The sequence below is a fragment of the Rhinoderma darwinii genome, chromosome 4 (genome assembly GCF_050947455.1).
Source record: "Rhinoderma darwinii isolate aRhiDar2 chromosome 4, aRhiDar2.hap1, whole genome shotgun sequence".
NCBI lineage: Eukaryota > Metazoa > Chordata > Amphibia > Anura > Rhinodermatidae > Rhinoderma > Rhinoderma darwinii.
In genome coordinates, this window is record NC_134690.1 from 242487851 (window position 1) to 242510104 (window position 22254).

At 41.8% G+C, this 22254-nt stretch overlaps 1 protein-coding gene across 2 annotated transcripts in view; it reads left to right on the top strand.

Moving 5' to 3' along the window:
* Positions 1 to 1216: 1216 nt before the first annotated feature.
* Positions 1217 to 22254, top strand: part of RNF217 (ring finger protein 217) — a 116243-nt gene continuing 95205 nt past the window's right edge. For both annotated transcript variants that reach the window (XM_075862316.1, XM_075862315.1), the window contains exon 1: positions 1217 to 2198. In XM_075862316.1, the coding sequence (XP_075718431.1) occupies positions 1593 to 2198 (606 nt within the window). In that variant the 5' untranslated portion in view covers positions 1217 to 1592. The remainder of the gene's footprint in view (positions 2199 to 22254) is intronic.

The following is a 22254-nucleotide window of genomic DNA, read 5'->3' on the forward strand; positions in this document are numbered from 1 at the left end:
TTGTGACGTGGAACTGATTATTTTAGTTCCCTGTCACAGTACAGGATCGGACTGTCAGTGGTGCTGCATGCAGGAATGTGCAGTGCCATCAAAGACAGCGTGTAAATGAATGGGTTGCAGGTACAAGAACCAGTTTCTTATGTGGTGTGGGTGGGAAGGGTTTCTTACATGAGCACAACTTATTCACTTACAGTACACAGTGATCTATGCATTGAAACCCAAAATATATTATAAAGTTGCACAACTTTAACATTATACAGTGATTAAGCTTTCACTTTGATTTTTATAACAAACCTTTTTAACCGTGTTACCAGAAATTTATCATTGGCATGCTTGCAGAAAAAAAGTGAAAATCTGTAGTTCCATTGATGTCCACTAGGCGGTGCTTCTATGTAAATATGACATTACAAAACAGGCATAATAGTTTTGTTGCATGGTATTCTCAGGTCACATCTTCTACAAAAGTAAAATCTGAATCTAGAAAATGTAAACTTCACATTAAAATTGTTTGCTATTAGATATAAATAATTTGCTCTCCAATTTTATATATATATATATATATATATATATATATATATATATATATATATATATATATATATACACGCATAGGGGGTGCAGCAATGGCATCGTTAACACCAGGCCCGGTGCCCCAGATCTGTACAAATGAACAGACCCAGCTGGCAGTCATCCTTTATTACCTGTAGACCCACTAACAAGAGTGCCTGTCAGTTTGGTGGACCTGGCCTGGTGATCAGGTATGTAATACTGCATTTCCCCTGCAGAGGCCACTGCTGATAGCTGGGGATTTATGAAGTCAGTCATGCCATGATCAGGGGTTATCCTGATGAGGCAATTCCATTAAAATCTTAGTAGTTTCATACCTGTGACATACTGAGGCATGTAGTTTACAGTTCACTGAATTAAACAAAGTTCGAAAAGCGGCACCACTTTTACATCGGTCTTAACTGTACTTCCCACACTGGTATACTTGGCAGGTCTGAATGGAGTAATCTTTTAATAAATAACATCAACTGATAAAAGGAAATCTTTGAGAAATTAAAACCAATCCCTTACTGAAATTATATTGGATTCAGATAAATACGGTAATACCATTTCGCAATACCGTAAACATATACAGTATTGGGATAAATACGGTGATCGAAGAGTACTAACTAGAATACGGTAACTGCTTCACTAGACTGTACCCACAATACTGGGATAAATTGGATGCCGGCGGACGTTCAGCTGGCTGGTGTAGAATATTAGATGGAATACGGTAACAGCTGTAAGAGTGGCAGAGCAGGAAAGATGCAGGCTGGCCCCGCCCCCCCGCGCTGGGTGCTCTGCACTGCTATGCACTCCCGGGGCTGCTCTGTGGACTACACAGGGAAGAGGAGCGCTGCCCTGGAGTGATAACTTCGGGACTGTGCATGGGGCTACTGCCCGCTGGAGAGAGCAGCGGAGGAGCAGTGTCGGCCCGGGCAGACCAGTGCCTCGTTTCTTATACAAGTGAGAGGGCCCCTGCACAGACCCGGAAGCACAAGTGAAGTACACTACACTAGTGCTGTATCGGCAGCCGGGCACCGGGAATGGGGGATCAGCATGAGGAGGCACCGCACACCCAGGACATGCAGCACACCGCCAGCAGTGACGACGAGGAGGACGACGATGAGGAGGAGGAAGAGGACGGGGGCACGCAGGAGGGAGTTGTGGCGGAACCCTGTTTGCGCACTGTGTCTACTGGGGAGACAGAGCAGACACTGAGCAGTACGGTTGAACCTATAGATGACGGCGAGAGTGTGACCAAACACCGGCCCGTGGACACCGAGGAGCCCGCCTCTGGGAGGTTTATGAGCTCCGTGGGGCGCAAGCCTAGGAAGAGATGTAGCGTCCTGTGCACCGTGTACTGCGTGGAGAGTGACTTCTCAGGGGAGCTACCTTCTGTGCCCCCGGCGGAGCTGGAGCAGCAGCGCCCTCTGGCGGATAGCTCCCTGCGGGGGACTAGCGAACTACCCCTGAGCCCGGCCAGCCTGGAGCTGGAACTGGCCCCCTTCCTGATCAGTAGCCTTGGCGATGGCGGCCACAAGGTGATGATGAGCTGCCGGGTGTGTTTGGAGGATAAGTCCATCAAGCCTCTTCCCTGCTGCAAGAAAGGGGTCTGTGAGGAGTGCCTGAAGCGCTACCTGAGCTCCCAGGTAATCATGGGGTATTACGTGCATAGGGCTGGGCCCACGAGCTCACAATCTGTTGGGGACACTTGCCAGCAGCTGCTGTCTTGATGATAAAAAATCTGACATTGTTCAAATAGTTAATAACAAATTGTCCTATAAAGGAAACTATTAGTGACCCTAATACTGATAACCCATAGAAGTATTGATTAGCAATAACGAGCAGTCCTTATAGTATTGGACATTTTTTAACACCCCCCCCCCCCTAAGATGTCCGCTATACAAAAATACATACATATTTTGCAATAATGTACCTATCCTTAAACTTTCCTTCCGTCGTTATTCAACCCCTGGTCTCGATCAGTCCCTGTCATTGATTATCTGACCATTTTATCATCACCATGGATGAAACGTTATCGAACTCCTCCGCTGTGTGGTCAATCGCGTCATGTTATGCCGCTTTCATGATAGAGTGGCAAGGACTTATCAGGACTGGGTATTTGGGTGCAGTTGAACATCTTAATGGCAAGTATATTGTAAAGCTGCTTTTTGTATGTGGGACCTCTTTAGCGGGTTTGAGAACTGACGGCCCTGTGAACGCGGTAATGAGGAGGGTAGCGCCACCTCTGCTATTTGCCTCCTACGTTTTCAAGTCTCTACAACCAGTTTACAATGTCAGTACAAGGGCACTTGTTATTTTTTTTAGTTATATTGCATCAATGCCTACGTATCTTGAAATACTGAAAAGTATTCTAGGCGGCCGGATCATGGTGACATCTGAGCCTTAATATTGGTCGAAGTCCATGGCAAAACGAAAAATATTGCTCAATTTATCCTTTGTCTCAGTGTATCACTAAAATAAGTATATAAGTTGCCAATTGGGCCCCATTGACATGAGGTTTTTGGCCTACGTTTAACGTATACGCTGGACGGATCTCACTGTTGCATCCATCGCTGTAGACTTGAATGGTATAACTTTAAATTAAGTCATTCACTTTTGACCCTGTTCATGATGTATAGGTTAAACCGATACCCTTCTAGTCTATGGGTGACTATACCACTGTTGGGCATCCATTTAACGCATCAGTCACCCATTACGTATACGCTAAACGTTTACCTGTGATGTATGACCAGCAGTATTAAAAAGTATAATGATGTATACCGGCCCAAAGGAGACCAAAAGCAGTCTCGGCCTACGTCAAGCTAATGGAGCCCTATGGACACGTTTAGCATCTACCTCAGTATAGAAACGCGTGTATGTACAAGTTTACTTGTTGTTCGCCCCCCCCCTTAGTGGTAGGTCCACAGCGTCCCACAATCGCATGACTCGAGTACAGCTGCCGCAGAAGACAAATGCTGTGGATCCCCCTACCACCAGCGATGCCCTGAACCCGCTGTCAAGAAACCAGAGTGCCAGACTATTGGGTAACCAACATGGGACTATTTGTGTCTCGTACTGGTTTAGCAGGAAATCCATCACTGTTCATAAATACATCTGTCACAATCATCGTCCTTCCAAAAGTTTGACTTCCTACAAGAATGAGGAACGTTTCCCCTAAAATAAAGGCCCTTGGTTTGTCCTTTTCTGTCAAGTGGTTAACAATTCGGAAATCCTGTGTCTTAGTCCTATCTGCGTCTGAGAGAATGGGGTGGAATCCAATGCGACTACCACCCAGCTCTTCCAGACTCCTAAATGGCAAATCTTCCTAATTTATACCGGTTTTGGTATATTTGCATAAACCGCTTAACCCCTTAATTACCGCTTATACGCATTTTCACGGTGCTGTGTCATAAGCCTGGCATAGGAGACTTGTGCCGATGGTTTCCATGGCAGCCAGGGGCTTAATGTCCATCCGCGTATGCCAGAGGCAGTGCCCAATAGAAAGCCTGTCTGTTTTACACTGCACGGTCTAATATACTACAATAGAGAGGTATTGCAGTGTATTATAAAAGCGATCAAACAATAGTCCCATAATGGGACCAAAAAAAATAGGTTAATAATGAAAAATTCCAAGTAAATAAAAAAGTTAAAACACACTTTTTCTCTTTTAAAATGCTTTATTATGAAAAAAAAACCTCTTGGTATTGCTGCGTCCATAATGACCTAAACTATAAAGCGGTTACGATATTTAACCCGCACAGTGAATGCCGTAAGAAATACAATTAAAGGGTAACTAAAAGTTCAACAAACTTCTGACAACATGTCATAGTGTCATGTCAGAAGTTTTGATTGGTGGGGGTCCGAGCACAGCTGAGCTGAGCCGCTAAGTTTATGATCGCCTTTAATAAAAATGACAAGTTGTCCCGCGAAACCGAAGATCTCATACAGCTACATCGGCAGAACAATACAAAAGATTTGGTTCTCAGGAAAAAAAGTTTTTATTGTGCAAAAGTAATAAAATATAAGAAACCTTCATGCCTGGTATCACTGTAATGTGAATGATCCGCAGAACAAAGTTATGTTGCGTATACCTCATGGTAATCAACGTAAATTTTACATGCAAAAAATAATAGTGGAATTTTTATTTTTTTTGTTTTTTTCTCCATTACCAGAAAAAAGTTAGTCATAAATGATAAGTGCCCTAAAATGGTAAAATAACCAACTTGTCCCGCAAATAACAAACCCTTACACAGCTGTCTCACTAAAGGGTTAATAACTACTAGATAGAAGGACTTATGTTTGCCTATTCTATAATAACATACATATATATTTTTTTTTACCTTATCGCCTCCCCATTTTGGGGGGAAGGAAACGCTCTTTGGTTGAACAGTATAATGCTTTGATTATATACAATATAAATACTGTAAAATGTCTCCGCGTGAACCTTCCAGGCTGCTAACTCCGATATTGTAATGGAAGGAAAATCTACCCCCAACCCTTGACCTTTGTGACGGGGTCACTTCCTGTGTGGCTGACTGGCTTATCTACTAACAAAACAACCTGTGTCTCAAGCACACCGCACGTCTGAGATAAGGGCACGGAGGATGTTGGCATTTGTTATCCTCCTCTTCACAGTGTGTATGTTGCAGGCAGCCATAAAGTTGTGTTGGCGCGTTTGCCAACTGTCAGGGAGGCAATGATTCATATCACATGGTCGCCACTGTTTATTTAACACGTGACAGCTACTTAATCCGTATATCAGTCGCAACTGCTATGTCTGATCCATTAATGGTGTTCATCAGGTTTCTGACCGCATTTTTGACAAAGTAGCTTTGCAGACGATCGTTGTGAAATGTCAAAAATTTTAAAAAATAAATTTAAAAAATGCCGGAACGACTGACCAAGTGAATAGAGCCACTTTGGCGATATTCGCAGTACATATAAGGGTATGTTCACACAGCGTATGTTTGAGGCAGAAAAGTATGGGGCGGATTTCAAGAGAAAATAGCCTCCCAGGCAAATTTTGGAGCTGATTTTCCAATAGTTTGTTTTGTTTTTGTAAGCATATTTTCATATCGTATGCCCTTGCCATTGAATTCAATAGGAAGCTGTCTGCAAGTGTTTTCAAGGCGTATCTTGGAGCGTAATGGGACCGTTTTTTACGGTCCGAAATACGCCTGATAAATCGTCATAAACATACCCCAACGCGTATGTGCTAAGTAATGACCGCCAAGCTCTGTGTGTGTGATTATATACATATGGGGCTGGGGTATATATTACAGCTGACACTGCTGCAACCCCCCGGATTGGAGCGCACTCTGATCCTGGCCTTTTAACCCCTTAGATGCCATGCTCAATAGTGACACTGGATCGAAGCAGCTAGACAGGATATGCCGTAAATGTATCATATGTGGGACACACAAATTATGCAAGTCCCTCCAATGTCCTTTTAAAGAACAGGATCCAGGACCGATCCTGCGTCCTTTTTTTAAAAAAATTTAATTTTTTTATTCTAACAATTTACATAATTTGGGGTGTTGCACTAAAGGACAAGTGCCTAAATGTATGTGGTTACTAAACTTTTTGTTTTCTCAAAAATAGTCTGATTGCTGGATTTCGTGCTATATTGCCTTTGTTTCACTTTGGCTTAATATATATTTTTATATTTGATAAAGGATTGAATAGATATATTGCAAGGCCATAGACCTGAGATTTTTACCAACAGACTGCCAGTTGCAATGAGATCCAATCTCCAGTCTATGGGCATGATAGAAAGACCGCTATAATTTGGTTGGTGAAGTAATATCGAGAGGAGTGTGAGAAAATCTTGAGGTTGGTAAAACGTCACAATTTTTCGGTTGACTTTTTTTTCTTCTGCGGCACCTTTCTTATAACTCTTTTATAGTGTTTCTCCCTTTTTACATTCAAGCACCAGAATATGTAATCTTGAGCATATTCCTATTTTTTATTTAAAGGGGTTGTCCATGACCGGACAACTGATGACCTATTCACCAGATAGGCCATCGGCATATGATCGGTGGGGGGTTCTAACAACCGGAGCACCCACCGATTAATTTTTCACGCATAACCATTGGGGAGTATTTATGAAGCCCTATACACCAGTTTTCTGGCATAGAAAAGTCGCAATTTGCGCAAAAACGTTGCGATTTTTCTATTCTTACGCTGACCCTGACACTTCTATATAAGTGGACAAGGCTTAGCGGGAGGGGGAGTGGACTCCGGGGACTGATAAATTTACTATGGTTTACGACAGAACACTGTTGTAATTATAGTGCAAATATACTCCAGCTCACAGGTGGAGTAGATTTAATTTTCTGGTGCACAGACCGCCAGATATGTGCCTAGTTTATTAAGAGGGGGGCAGGATTTCTTTATCACGAACATGGTCCCTGAAATTTTTTTTTAATCTGAATTGGATTAACTATAATGGGTCAATATTCAGTAGGGTGCTATCTGTTCTGCAGTCAGACAGCAACCAGAAGTGAAAATCGTTTGTCTCAATGCGCTGTAAGGGTATGTTCACACGGTTTATTTTCGAACATATTTTGGGCCCTAAGCGGCCGAAAAATCGGTAGCAGAATGCCTCCAAACATCTGCCCATTGATTTCAATGGGAAAAACAGCGTTCTGTTCCGACGGGCCGTTTTTTTACTCTGCCTTTTTCAAAAACGGCCGTGAAAAAGTGCATGTCCCTTCTTGAGTTGTTTGAAAATCAGCTGTTTTCCCTTGGAAACCACTCCGTATTTTCAGACATTTTTGACTTTGTGTGTGCACATACCCGAAGGGTGTGAATCCACCCTTCTATTTATATTCAGAAATTTCCATATGACCATGTTTCTAAAGTTATAGTTGTTAAACTGGTATAGTTGCTTGACCAGAATTCTTCAACTATAGTGTGTACTGGAGTATTTGATTCCTGGAAGTAAAGGCTCGCTTACACGTAGCAATAATCCATATGATTTGTCTAAATGCACAAAGCGATAAATGCTAAAACTATTGTTTGTTTGTTCAAAATTGTACCTACATAAAAAATCATTGCTATAGTAAGCGGTATTATAAACACTGGGCGAGTGTGATTACAGTACATATATATGCAGCAACAGTCAAATTTGTATTAACCCCTTCAGGACGCAGCCTGTTTTGGCCTCGTGGACACAGATGATTTTTTCAAATCTGATGTGTTACTACTATATGTGGTAATAACAATGGAATGCTTTTACCTATCCAAGAGATTTTGAGGTTTTCTCGTGACATATTGTACTTTATGTTAGTGAAAAAATTTGGTCGATATATTCAATATTTATTTGTGAAAAACTTCAAATTTCAGCAAAAACTAGCATTTTTCTAAATTTAAATGTATCCACTTGTAAAACAGATCGTTATACCACACAAAATAGTTACTAGTCAACATCCCCCATATGTCTACTTTTATGTTTGCATCGGTTTTTTTTCACATTTTTTTTTTTTCTATGACATCACAAGGCTTAGAACTTTAGCAGCAATTTCTCACATTTTCAAGAAAGTTTCAAAAGGCTATTTTTTCAGGGACCAGTTCAGTTCTGAAGTGACTTTGAGGGCCTTCTATATTAGAAAGTCCCCATAAATCACCCCATTTTGAAAACTGCACCCCTCAAGGTATTCAAAACCACATTTAGAAAGTATTTTAACCCTTTAGGCGTTTCACAGGAATTAAGGCAAAGTAGAGGTGAAATTTACAAATTTCATTTTTTTGGGCGAAATTAGTAATAAAAAAAATTCTGTAACACAGAAGGTTTTACCAGAGAAACGCAACTCAATATTTATTGCCCAGATTCTGAAGTTTTTAGAAATATCCCACATGTGGCCCTAGTGTCCTAATGGACTGAAGCACAGGCCTCAGAAGCAAAGGAGCACCTAGTTTTGGGGCCTCCTTTTTTTTTTTTCGGGAATATATTTTAGGCACCATGTCAGGTTTGAAGAGGTCTTGTGGGGCCAAAACAGTCGAAACCCCCCAAAAGTGATTCCATTTTAGAAACTGCACCCCTCAAGGCATTTTTCTATGGGTATAGTTAGCATTTTGACCCCAGTTTTTTTGCAGAATTTAGTGGAATTAGTCTGTGAAGATGAAAATCACCTTTTTTTTTTCTTCTGTGGAAACATAGCATTTTTTAATTTTTACAAGGAATAAAGGAGAAAAAGCTCCCTAACATTTGTAAAGCAATTGTTCCCGATTATGGCAATACCCCATATGTGGTAATAAACTGCTGTTTGGTCCCACTGCAGGGCTCCGAAGGGAAGGAGCGCCTTTTGGATTTTGGAGCGCAGAATTTTGCTGCATTGGTTTTCAGTGCCATGTTGGGTTTGCAACGCCCCGGAGGGACCAAAACAGTGGAAACACCCCAAAAGTTGACCCTTTTTTTGAAACCACACCCCTCAAGGAATTTTTCTAGGGATATTATGAGCATTTTGACCCCACAGGTTTTTTTTGTAGATTTTAGTGGAATTAGGATGTGAAAATGAATATCAACATTTTTGTCCACTAAAATGTTGTTGTTTTTTTTTTAATTATTTATTTATTTTTTTAAAATTTTCACAAGGGATAAAAGAGGCAAAGCACCCCAACATTTGTAAAGCAATTTCTCCCGATTACGGCAATACCCCACATGTGGTCATAAATGTTTTTTTTATTAGAAATTAATGAACCGTTTCAGGACTGATCCTTTTTTGCTTTTTCATTTTAGTTTTTCACTCCCCGCCTTCCAATGGCCATCATTTTTTTTATTTTTCCGTCAATAGAGTGGTGTGAGGGTTGTTTTTTTTTTTGCGGGAACAGTTGTAGTTTCTATTAACACCATTTTAAGTACCATATAATGTACTGGGAAGCTGAAGAAAAATAATTTGCGGGCTGAAGTTGGAAAAAACTGATTCCTCCATGGTTTTTGGGGTTTTATTTTTAAGTTTTCCAATGTGCGGTAAAAACGACAACTTTAGTTTTATTCTGCGTCTCAATATGATTACGGTGATGCCAAATTTATAGTTTTTTTTTATATTTTACTACTTTTACAAATAAAAGACTATTTTTAAAAAAATTAATTGTTTTGTATCATCACATTCTGACTGCCAGAACTTTTTTTATTTTTTGGTCGATTTGAGCGCTGTGAGGGCTTATTTTTGGTGGGATAAGCTGTAGCTTTTATTGGTACCATTTTATGGTACATACATCTTCCTGATCGCTTTTTATTACATCTTTTTTAGAGCCAAGGTGACCAAAAAAACAGCGATTTCGCGGTTTCAATTATTTTTCCCGGTGCACACTGTCGCCGAGTCTGTGCACCGGAAACAACTCAGTAACTATACATCCTCGTGCGGGAAGTAACCTCCCGCGACGACGTATAGTTACTTACTCGTGCGGATTGGGGTTAAATACTTACAAGCAGGCCTTAAGTTAGTAAAATAGGTTTTGCCAAAATCGCTTCATTTTGACAGCTACATGTGGACACCGCCTAATACATGTGACCGTCCATTCATCACACATAACATCTTGTCTTGTGTCTTTGGAATGGTGGTTTTGGTTACATGGGGATTTCTTTTTAGATCATTTTCTGTTTTATTTTTTTTCTCCCCCCTTTGAACTTAGTTGATTGAGAATATTATGGTCTCAAAGTTACATTTAAACGGGTTTCCCAAAACCCCCATTTATCTATCCACCGTGTAAATGCTACATTGCTGGGGGCCCTGCCTCTGGACCACAACGATCCCTGTTACGTGGGTACTGGACCTCTGCACTTCTCCTATAGACATGTGTAGAGCAGTAGCACGCATGCTTGACCACTGCTTCATACAACGGCTCACTGCAGTTGTGCTCGTGAGGAGGAATTGGGACTCAGGACCTCTGTACTAGTCCGCATAAGCCCCCCGGCAATCATACACTTAAAAGGTGTTTTTAGGACTTTGATATTAATGACCTATTCTTAGGATAGGTCATCAATATCCGATCATGGTCTGACTCCTGCCACCCCCACCGATGAGCTGATTAAAGAGTCTGCGACACTTCCTCTTTATTGTTTACCAGGCACAGCTTCGTACATTCAGTAGATGCTGTGCCTGATACTGCAGCTCTTTCCAGTTCAGTCCCATTCAAGTGAACAGGACTGAGCTGCAATATCGAGAACAGCCACTACATAATATAGGTAGCTGTGCCTGGTGGACAGTGAAGAGGACACAGCGCTATCTGGAGCACCGCGGCCCCTTCGAACAGCTGATCAGAGTGGGTGCTGAGAGGCAGACCTCCACCGATCTGATATTGATGACCTTACCTAAGAGTATAGTGCATTCGAAAAATTTGCAGACCCTTTCACTTTTCACATTTTGTTATGTTGAGGTCTTGTAATAAAATAAAACAAAATTCAAGTTAAGAACTGCCTGTAGAGCTCAGAGACCGGATTCTGTGGAGACACAGATCTGGAGAAGGGTACCAAAAAAAATCTGCTGCGCTGAATGTTCCTAAGATCACAGTGGCCTCCATAATTCTTAAATGAAAGAAGTTTGTAACAACCAGGACTCTTCCTAGAGCTGGCTGCCCCACCAAACTAATCGGGGGAGAAGGGCCTTGGTAAGAGAGGTGATCAAGAACCCAATGGTCACTCTGACTGATCTCCAAAGATCCTGTGTGCAGATGGGAGAAACTTCCAGATGGTCGACCATCACTGCAGCACTCCACCAATCTGGGCTTTATGGCTAAGTGGCCAGAAAGAAGCCTCTCCTCAGTAAAAGACACATGAAAACCTGCTTGAGAGTCCTTTAGGTGCTTTTTTGCAAATTCCAGACTGGGAGAAACCAGATTCTGTGGTCTGATGAAACCAAGATTGAACTTTTTGGCCTGAATTCTAAGCATTCTCTCTGGAGGAAACCAGGTACTGCTCATCACCTGTCCAATACCATCCCTACAGTGAAGCATGGTGGTCGCAGCATCATACTGTGGGGTTGTTTTTCAGTGGCTGGGACAGGGAGACTAGTCAAGTAAAGAGATATTCCTAATGAAAACCTGATCCAGAGTGCTCTGGACCTCTGACTGGGCAGAAGGTTCACCTTCCAACAAGACAATGACCCTAAGCACGCAGCCAAGACAACACAGGAGTGGCTTAGGGACAACTCTGTGAATGTCCTTGCATGGCCCAGCCAGAGCCCAGACTTGAACCCAATCGAACATCTCTGGAGAGGCCTGAAAATGGCTGTCCACCGACGGTCCCCATCCAACCTGCCAGAGCTTGAGAGGATCTCCAGAGAAGAATGGCGGAAAATCCCAAATCCAGGTGTGCAAACCTTGTGGCATCATAGCCAAGAAGACTGGAGGATGTTATCGCTGCCAAAGGTGCTTTAACTAAGTACTGAGTAAAAAGTCTGAATACTTATGTCAATGCAATATTTTAGTTTTTCCTTATCAATAAATTAGCAAAGATTGCTACCATTCTGTTTTCAGTTTCATTATGGGGTATTGAGTGCAGAATGATGGGGGAAACATGATTTATTTTATATTAGCACAAGGCCTCAACATAACAAAATGTAAAAACATTTAAAGGATCCGAAGACTTTCCGAATGCATTGTAAGTCATCAATATGAAAGTACTGGAAAACCCCTTTAATCGAATCAGGACCAGGCACCGTTTCACCATTTTTAGCACGCGTAAGTTAAACGGCTATGACTATTTTATTTGTTGGGCTAGCGATGTGATTTTTGTGTTATTTTTTTTTTCTTGATCAAGGCAGGTTTCTTTTTTATATACAATTTTTTCCTTATTAGCATTTTTAGGTTTATAGTTTGAAAAAAGAGGTAAACAAATATGCTTTTTTACATTTTAGCTCCTTCTTATTCTGTTCATGTTATAGTGTTACCCTAAGTAATTTTCCTCCTGCAAAAAAACTCAGTGTGAACAGGGCCTTAAGGTGATTTACTAGTATCTGGCCTCCTGTAAGTTTTTTTTTTTTACTAGCTGCTATGCTTTATGTTTAGCGTCCTTGTGTCATTTTTATCTTTCAAGTCATAACACTAGACTGTCATGTATTTTGTTTTTTGCTGTAGGTTATGACACAATGGTCCTTCCAGTGCAAAGATGACAGCAGACCTGTGTTTCGTCTCGGGTCCATATGATTTCATATCTAAAAGGCAAAAAAAGGAGCAAGAAAGAACAGTTAGGCTGGGTTCACACGAGCATGTTACGTCCGTAATGGACGGAATGTATTTCGGCCGTAAGTCCCGGACCGAACACAGTGCAGGGAGCCGGGCTCCTAGCATCATAGTTATGTACGATGCTAGGAGTCCCAGCCTCTCCATGGAACTACTGTCCCGTACTGAAAACATGATTACAGTACGGGACAGTTGTCCTGCAGCGAGGCAGGGACTCCTAGCGTCGTACATAACTATGATGCTAGGAGCCCGGCTCCCTGCCGTGTGTTCGGTCCGGGACTTGCGACCGAAATACGTACCGTCCATTACAGACGTAATGTGCTCGTGTGAACCCAGCCTTACAGGGCAGCATATACAAGCTAATGCAGCAAGAATTCTGTGTTCAATATAAAAATGGCTAGGAGTACCCAATAAGCATATTGCTCATTAGTCATGTGATCTTCTGACATGTCTGTCACTAGCGGTGGATGTCCAGGAACTGGAACCCAATGATGTCCTCCACAAGATGTTCCCAATGATGTTCTATACAGGATGACCCTGCTGCTCATTTAGGCTGTTGTGTTTTTGCAACTCTGGCCTTTTTTTTGAGCATTCAAAAGTGTTTTTTGTTTTTTTAAAAAAAAATAAAATAAAAATGGTAGCTATAGATATCACTCCTTTTTGCTTAGTGAGTTATCCAATTGTTTTTGTGACTAAAGTTGTAACCCCTTTGCTTGAACAATTCTCCGTCTGTTGCCCTGTTTTATCTCTCAAGGAAGCATGATGATCTAAGGAAGCCATACGTTTTAGCATACTGTATAAGCAGGACTGTTTCCCCAGAACTGCTCGCTCTCTATATAATTCTTAACCAGTTGATCACTACCCAGTTGTCTTAGATTAATATTGCCATTTTTACTACAAAAATGCTTTAGCTTATATTTTTATACTCTGATCAATTCTCCACTTTGAAACGGATGAATGGAAATGTCCAAAATAAATGGTTTGTGTCGATCTCCGACACATTGTTTACATCACACAACACAAATGGTCCATAATGCCTGTAGAATTCTATTGCGTAGGGTTGTATATTGATTTCATTGTACTCCATGTCTTGAAACTCTTCCACCCCTCACATGGATGAATGTTGTAGTAACTATGTCTCACGTTTGTTCGCAGTAGGTCAAGCAAATCGGTCCGGTATTCTTGACTGGAATCTGACTGTAGACTGTCCTCTCGCAGAAAGTATAAAATGCAAGTGTGAATGAGCCTAATGGCAATGGATACTTTTTTTTGTATAGTGAGACTATTTGTATTCAAAATAAAAAAATACCTTATGACTGACAGGGCCCTGTGCTACCAAATAATTTCCTCAGGAGGCAGTACCTTGGTTGTGATTATATGTAGGTTTTTCAGGGGGGATTCGCGCATGCCGTTTTTTGTTACGGGGATTTGTGTGGCAGGGCGTTGGTACTATTTACCTATGTGGGGTTGTTTCTGTAGCAACCACATGGATTTCTGCAGGTTCCATTTGGATGGGAGGGGCTAGCGGTTACCCTCGCTAAGGTAAAAAAGTTAAGCATTTTCTCCATGGGCTCTACGCTTGCAAGGCGAAGCCTATTTTAAGGGGATCTGTCACATATTTATGCTGTCCTCTGGGGGGGGGGGCAGCATAAAGAAGTGACAGATGCAGATTTATGTGGTTTGTCACTAGGTAATGTGCAATTGTTTCTGAGAATTTAGTAGTAGTGTTTATTGGGTGGGATTTATTTTTCATACGCCAGTCATAATATAAAAAGCGCTGTAATAAGACGTTTCTGATTTTATTAACCGGTGTAAATTAGGCGCTTCTCTGGCCGCTCGTGCATCTGGAAGGGACACCTATGCCAACTACAAGCTGCTCTAGATTTATGCTATCATATACGCCAGTTTCTGATGTAAATTTGTCGGGCCTCGGTGGGCTACATCCCCCTTTGGCACAAATTTCTACTCCAGAGAATGTAGAGTGCTTAGTAAATTCCCCTCAACATTTTTGAATTTATTATATGTAATTTAACTATCTGTATTTATCACATGGGAAGTTGTGGAAAAATGTAAATAACATTTAAAAAAAAATTCAAATAACTATTTTCCTTGAAAATTGCTCTTAAATGGCTCTTCCAGTGTTATGTAAATGTAAATGAATAGTTCTACAACATCCTTAGGGCTCGTTCACATTTGGGTTCTGCCGTTTTCCATCTTAGGGGCAGAACAACAAATACCAGAAGCACTAGATCCGTTGCATTATCCGCTTCATGGCAGAGGAGCAGTACCCGCTGATTGTCAATCCCGCGGACCTGACAGGTCTTCGCGCGCGATACAAATGCTCTGTATACAGAGTACAGAGGAGCTGTATCTCAAACTGAAAAATGATTTTTAATAAAAACTAACTTGAAAGCTGCACCAAACACACACACACACGTGTGTGTGTGTGTGTGTGTGTGTGTGTGTGTGTGTGTGTGTATATATATATATGTGTGTACACACACACAAATAAAATCTTTCGAAGGTGTACACAGCCTTTTATCTATAGGGGACTGTCTTATAGCTGGGGGCCCCACTAATTGTGTGAATGGGGGTCCCGAAACCCCCATTCCTACTCTCTGCGCTCGAGCAGTAGACTTTAAATTGAGCAGCGGTCAAGCATGCGTGCTGCCACTACATGCAAAGTCTGTTGGAGTACAGCCCTCGGCTGTTGACATCAGTCCCATAGAAATTGAATGGAGCGGTCACATGCTCTACCGCTGCTCCTTTCAAGCTCCTACTCGCTGCAGGAGGAGCAGTGAGGAGAAACAGTGAGGTTCTCGTGATTGTTGGTGGGGCCCCCAGCGATCAGACCGTTCTCACCTATCCTGTGAATAGGTGATAATTGTAGATTCTGGGACAACCGCTTTAGGACGAAGCTATATATTTTGTTGTCTCATTCCAAGAGCTAAAATCTTCGTTTTTTTTTTTACAGGCGTCATTTTGGGGTACGTATAATTTATTGACGCAACGTAAAAAAAGAACCGCAATTCCACCACGTTTTTTTTAGTTATTTATTTTATTTATTTTTTTCTCACGATTTACCAAGCATTAAAAATAACTTCAATATTTTTGTTAACTTTATTCTATGGGTCGGTGTTGCTGTATTCTGAACGCTAAACGTGTTCCTAGAGCTCTGTTAGGCTGATTAAAGGGCCAAAAGAGTTTATGGCCTACGTTGGTATATATTCATTATTCTTTTTATTTTTTTTTCAAGTATGGAATAAGGCCTTGTGCACACGCCCGTAGCCATGTGCACGGCCGTGATTTTCGGGGGGGGTCGCAAGCCGCCCGCAAATTCCGGGCAATGCACATGGCCGCGGCCATTATTTTCAATTATCCCAGACCGCAGAAGATGGCTGTAATAAGACATGTCCGTTCTTTCTGTGGTGCGGGCTCCCGGGTCACATGCACAGACCGTAAAAACTACGGTTGTGTGCATGGCCCCATAGAAATGATTGGGGCCGCAATCCTCCCGTGGATTTTCGGGGCAATTGTGGCCGCAAAAGCACGTTCGTGTGCATGGGGCCTAAGATAGTAGTATACGCTATTCCATACACCAAATGGAATGGCATGTCATTACTCCGTTTTGATTACGTTTAGCATGTACATCGGGAAAGCTCCGACATACCTGTCAATGCTTTTTCAGCCCACGTAGTCCAGAAAAAAAACGTATATATTATAATATAAATAGATATATAGTGAGAGATTACATTAAAGTGTCTGAATTGTGAGCAGGACCCAGTACTTTACCGGCCCCACAATGCGGTTTTAAATCAATTACATTAAGACCGGTTTCAAACGACAGTGATTGAACCTTGAAAATCTGATTTTCCGGCCCGACCACGGTACATGTGAACGGGACTCCTGCCATCATAGTCATCTAGGCTACAGTCACACGACAGTGGAAAAAAATAAGGCCTTTAAAAACAGATCAATTGTCAGTTCTTCATGTCCATTTTGCATCAGTGTCTCCAAATGGATTTCCTTTGTCTGGGTTTTTTGTTTTTTTTGTCTCCATCCCCAGAAAACTCTGCAGTGCCCATGAAGATAATAACACAGTGCCCACATATAGTGACATAGTGCCAACCCCATATAGTGACGCACACCATTGTAGCTGGCACCCCTACCATCCCTTGTAGGTCGCACCTCACATGTGGATCTCAGCAACACCCCCCTTGTAGATCGCAGCACCACCCCCCTCCATCGTTCTTGTAGATGGCACCACTGTAGAGGTTGCTGATGCTCTGACCGGGATTCGACTCCTAGTGGGAGCTAAAGTGGCGCTATAAGAAGGATGTGGGGGTGGTGCGATCTGCAAGGGGGGGGGGGAAAGTATCTACAGGGAGGTGTGGCTATATACTAGGAGTCCCTGCTTCCCATGTAACAACTGCTCCGTACTGTATCATTTTGTACAGTACAGCAGTTCTGTGGGGAAGGAGGGGCAGAACTGGACGCAGCTTTTCAGAGGGACAGAACAGGCAGTGACGAGGCTGCGGGGCGGAGCTTCCTCCTGCATCACGGCGCCACTAAAGAATAGATTTAATGATTCTGTTAATTCGATTAATTGCCCAACCCTTACCCATAGTGTCAGTCCATAAGATATTCAGACAAATTTTATGTGATGGGTTATGGCCCTTGTGTGGAGACTCCACGAGGAGGAAAGATTGGCGTCTTGCTACGCCGGTGCGATGTTTTGGGTGTCTGCCCCCTTTCTCAAGCATGCATATTGTGTCCTATCACCAGTTTAAATAGTTGTACATTAGACACATTCTATATCCGTTCTAAAAATATAAGCTAAAAAATGCAATAAAACATTGAGATGGAAGATGGCAAGATAGTACCACATAAAGTTACTCATGTCAGATTTGAAAAATAGGGCTCCGGCGTTAAAACAAAAAACTGTCCGCCTTGGCAAGGGGTTAATGACTCGTCTCCTAAAAAAGGTAGCCGTAAACCGTGTGAAATTGCAAATATCTGTCCTCACCCGGCTTCTGCAAAGAGAAGTGTATAGGATTTACACATTAAAATCTATTGGTACTAAAGGTCTTAATGAAATATGTAATATTTAATGTTTTTTTTTTGTAACACGTTACTATTACATTGATGCCGATAGTCCATTCTAGTTTAACATCTCTTGGGATTGCTACAGGAAAATGCGATGTTTGCAATTTAATACTGTAAACCGCTACCTTTTTCACATCAGAGGAGTTCATGATGTATCCATTAAATGGATATCATTATGGGGGATGGATGCCACTACTAAGCATCAGTCACAGCCTGCGTTTAACGTCGGGAACTTGTCCTGGCGTATATGTCAAACATAGTCCAAAAAACGTGATGTAAACATAGCTGTACTGTGGTTATTTTGAACTGCGCCGCCTTCTAGTGAGCCTTATATTTTATCTTTTGTTACTGTGACAGTGTAGTTCTTGTGTATGTCACAAGTGGGACTTTTATACTAGAGGTTTTATGGTTCCTGTGAAAGTGTTTAGCATAAACATGAACGGTCATGAACAAAACTGGTTTCTGTTGTGCCCACCATCCAGATGAAGCATTTACTGGGCTCTTGACGTTTTTGTTCTCTTGCTTTGTGTCTTACTATGGGAGGGATAAGCGAGTTAAACTGCTTTAACCTGTCAATGTGGTGCTAAAATACCTATCCCCAGCTATGGGTGTATCATAGAGAAAAACCTGTTCTCTCAATGGATTAAACAGTCGTCTTTTTATTGTAAGTATATTTAGCGACTGCAAAGGCTTCCTAAAGGCGATGTACACTTTTTAATATAATCAATGTTTTAGGTGATTCGAAGAAATTTAATTTGACCTTTATTAAAAATTGTGTGTTTATTTATTCCGATACAGCTTCTATATATCCTCTATACATAAAAGCTGTGTAGTTTGCTACAAGCCGATTACATCAGTTCAGATGATCCGATGGCTCGGTTGAGAGCTGGTGTGTGTGTGTGTGTGTGTGTGTGTGTGTGTCTAACACACACCACAACCATAATATCGATCACATCTAAGTTCTTCAACTATGTGATCGATATTATGGTAACGATACAGCTTCTATGGAAAGGGGTTAAATAAATCGAAGACCTGATGATGCTGGTGTACTTAATTTGAAAATTCATGTTAGAATAACTATAATACCTCCTCCCAAGTTTTCCTTCCTGATATTAAAATGAGCACTTTATGGGTCCATGTGCATTCATGAGATAAGCGCCATTTCCTCCCACCTAAGGCTGACAAGCTCCTACCAGTGTGTCGTATACCCCCCCCCCCCCCCGCATGATGTTGAGATTTCACACGTGCTCAGTACAAACTGCAGTCTCTCTGGCTCTGGAATAAAAGAAAGCAGCAGATGGAGTTAGCTGTAAGTCTACACTAAGGCCCCATGCACACGACCATGGATTTCGCCCGTAATTACATTCATTTCTATGGCCGACTGACACCTTGCGTAGATTTACGGGAAGGCGTGGGTGCCGTAGAAACTCTCCATAACCATAGGACATGTCTAGAAGACAGGCTCTCACTGCAGAGCTAGGGAAACTGCAACTTGTACTGAGCATGTGCGAGATTTCAGAATTGTACGGGAGAGAAGGGGCATTGATAGAAGCTTGTGAGTTCTAAGTGGGAGGAGATTCTGATTACATCATGCATATACTTGGTCTTCTGCATGTACTTGGTCTAATAAAATTCTCATTTTAATATCAGGCAGGAAAACAGAGGATTATACAGCCATTCTTAAACAGATTTTCTAAATAAGTACATCAGTCTCATCAGGTCTAAAATATATATTTAATAATCTGGTGCCAGTAGGAATTAGACCTACTGGTAATTGTATTTCCAGGAGTCTGTCATGACAGCACCATGGGAGGTTGCTCTATTGACCTCTATAGGGACAGGAAGACAGAGCGGTTTAAAGGCCCCTCCCTTCACCCACTTGCCAGTGTTTTTCTAATTACTACACCAGGATGGATACAACCCTATTGTATTTTTAGGGAAAATAACTGACCTGTTCATTGCACAAATCAGAATTTCAACATAGTGAGGGAATGTGAGGGTGCTGTTATGATGGATTCCTGGAAATACAATTACCGGTAGGTCTAATTACTACTTTCCAGTATGTCCCTCATGACTGCAACACAGGAGCAATACCAAATTATACTGCTCAGGTCGGGACTACGGATTGGAGGACTTTCCGTCCAAAACTAAGATCCGTATCTGACAGAACGTCCAATCCATAGTGTCTGCGAAAGGTATGATAGTTTGACCAAGTCTCTGCAGATCTGGTCCATAGAGCCTTCTCTTCTTTCTGCCCAAGAGGAAGAGACTGCTCTTGTTGAATGAGCTTTTATGCCCAGGGGAGCAAGGAGTCCTTGGGAACTGTAGGTTTCTTGAATTGTAATCCTTACCCATCTTGCTAGAGAGCTTTTTGAAGCATTCTTTCCTTTATTTCCGCCATAAAGGACAAATTTATTTTTATCTTTCCTCCAGTGGGATGTTGCCTCCAGGTAATGGAGTACAGCACGTCTAACATCCAGGGAATTATACCTCTGTTCCTGCTGATCTTTTGGATCTGGATAAAAGGAAGGCAAAATTATTTCCTGATCTCTGTGAAAGGAAGTAGCCACTCTAGGAATAAAGGGTGGTCTAGTTTTAGAATTATTTTGTCCTCCTAGGTCTTCAAGTAAGGTTCCATGATGGAAAGGATCTGCCAGGCACAGCTTCTGTGTCAACGCCCATAGGTAATCAGTCTGCACCTGCTTCTATGTCTGTGAGACTGACTCCATCTTCCACCACTCAGGATGGCAGGCTTAGGAGTGGGAGAGCCTATCACAGCCTGGCCAGACGGAGCTAGCTCCCGCCCTCTGTCTATTTATATTCTATATAACATACATATATTTTTTTTTTTTTACCTTCTCGCCCCCCCATTTTGGGGGGAAGGAAACGCTCTTTGGTTGAACAGTATAATGCTTTGATTATATACAATATAAATACTGTAAAATGTCTCCGCGTGAACCTTCCAGGCTGCTAACTCCGATATTGTAATGGAAGGAAAATCTACCCCCAACCCTTGACCTTTGTGACGGGGTCACTTCCTGTGTGGCTGACTGGCTTATCTACTAACAAAACAACCTGTGTCTCAAGCACACCGCACGTCTGAGATAAGGGCACGGAGGATGTTGGCATTTGTTATCCTCTTCACAGTGTATGTTGCAGGCAGCCATAAAGTTGTGTTGGCGCGTTTGCCAACTGTCAGGGAGGCAATGATTCATATCACATGGTCGCCACTGTTTATTAAACACGTGGCTGCTACTTAATCCGTATATCAGTCGCAACTGCTATGTCGGATCCATTAATGGTGTCCATCAGGTTTCTGACCGCATTTTTGACAAAGTAGCTTTGCAGACGATCGTTGTGAAATGTCAAAAATTTTAAAAAATAAATTTAAAAAATGCCGGAACGACTGACAAAGTGAATAGCGCAGATGTGACTAGAGCCGCTTTGGCGATATTCGCAGTACATATAAGGGTATGTTCACACAGCGTATGTTTGAGGCAGAAAAGTATGGGGCGGATTTCAAGAGAAAATAGCCTCCCAGGCAAATTTTGGAGCTGATTTTCCAATAGTTTTTTTTGTTTTTGTAAGCATATTTTCATATCGTATGCCCTTGCCATTGAATTCAATAGGAAGCTGTCTGCAAGTGTTTTCAAGGCGTATCTTGGAGCGTAATGGGACCGTTTTTTACGGTCCGAAATACGCCTGATAAATCGTCATAAACATACCCCAACGCGTATGTGCTAAGTAATGACCGCCAAGCTCTGTGTGTGTGATTATATACATATGGGGCTGGGGTATATATTACAGCTGACACTGCTGCAACCCCCCCGGATTGGAGCGCACTCTGATCCTGGCCTTTTAACCTCTTAGATGCCATGCTCAATAGTGACACTGGATCGAAGCAGCTAGACAGGATATGCCGTACATGTATCATATGTGGGACACACAAATTATGCAAGTCCCTCCTATGTCCTTTTAAAGAACAGGATCCAGGACCGATCCTGCGTCCTTTTTTAAAAAAAAAAATTTTTATTCTAACAATTTACATCATTTGGGGTGTTGCACTAAAGATACAACTAGGCACTTGTCGTGGTTACTAAACTTTTTGTTTTCTCAAAAATAGTCTGATTGCTGGATTTTGTGCTATATTGCCTTTGTTTCACTTTGGCTTAATATATATTTTTATATTTGATAAAGGATTGAATAGATATATTGCAAGGCCATAGACCTGAGATTTTTACCAACAGACTGCCAGTTGCAATGAGATCCAATCTCCAGTCTATGGGCATGATAGAAAGACCGCTATAATTTGGTTGGTGAAGTAATATCGAGAGGAGTGTGAGAAAATCTTGAGGTTGGTAAAACGTCACAATTTTTCGGTTAACTTTTTTTTCTTCTGCGGCACCTTTCTTA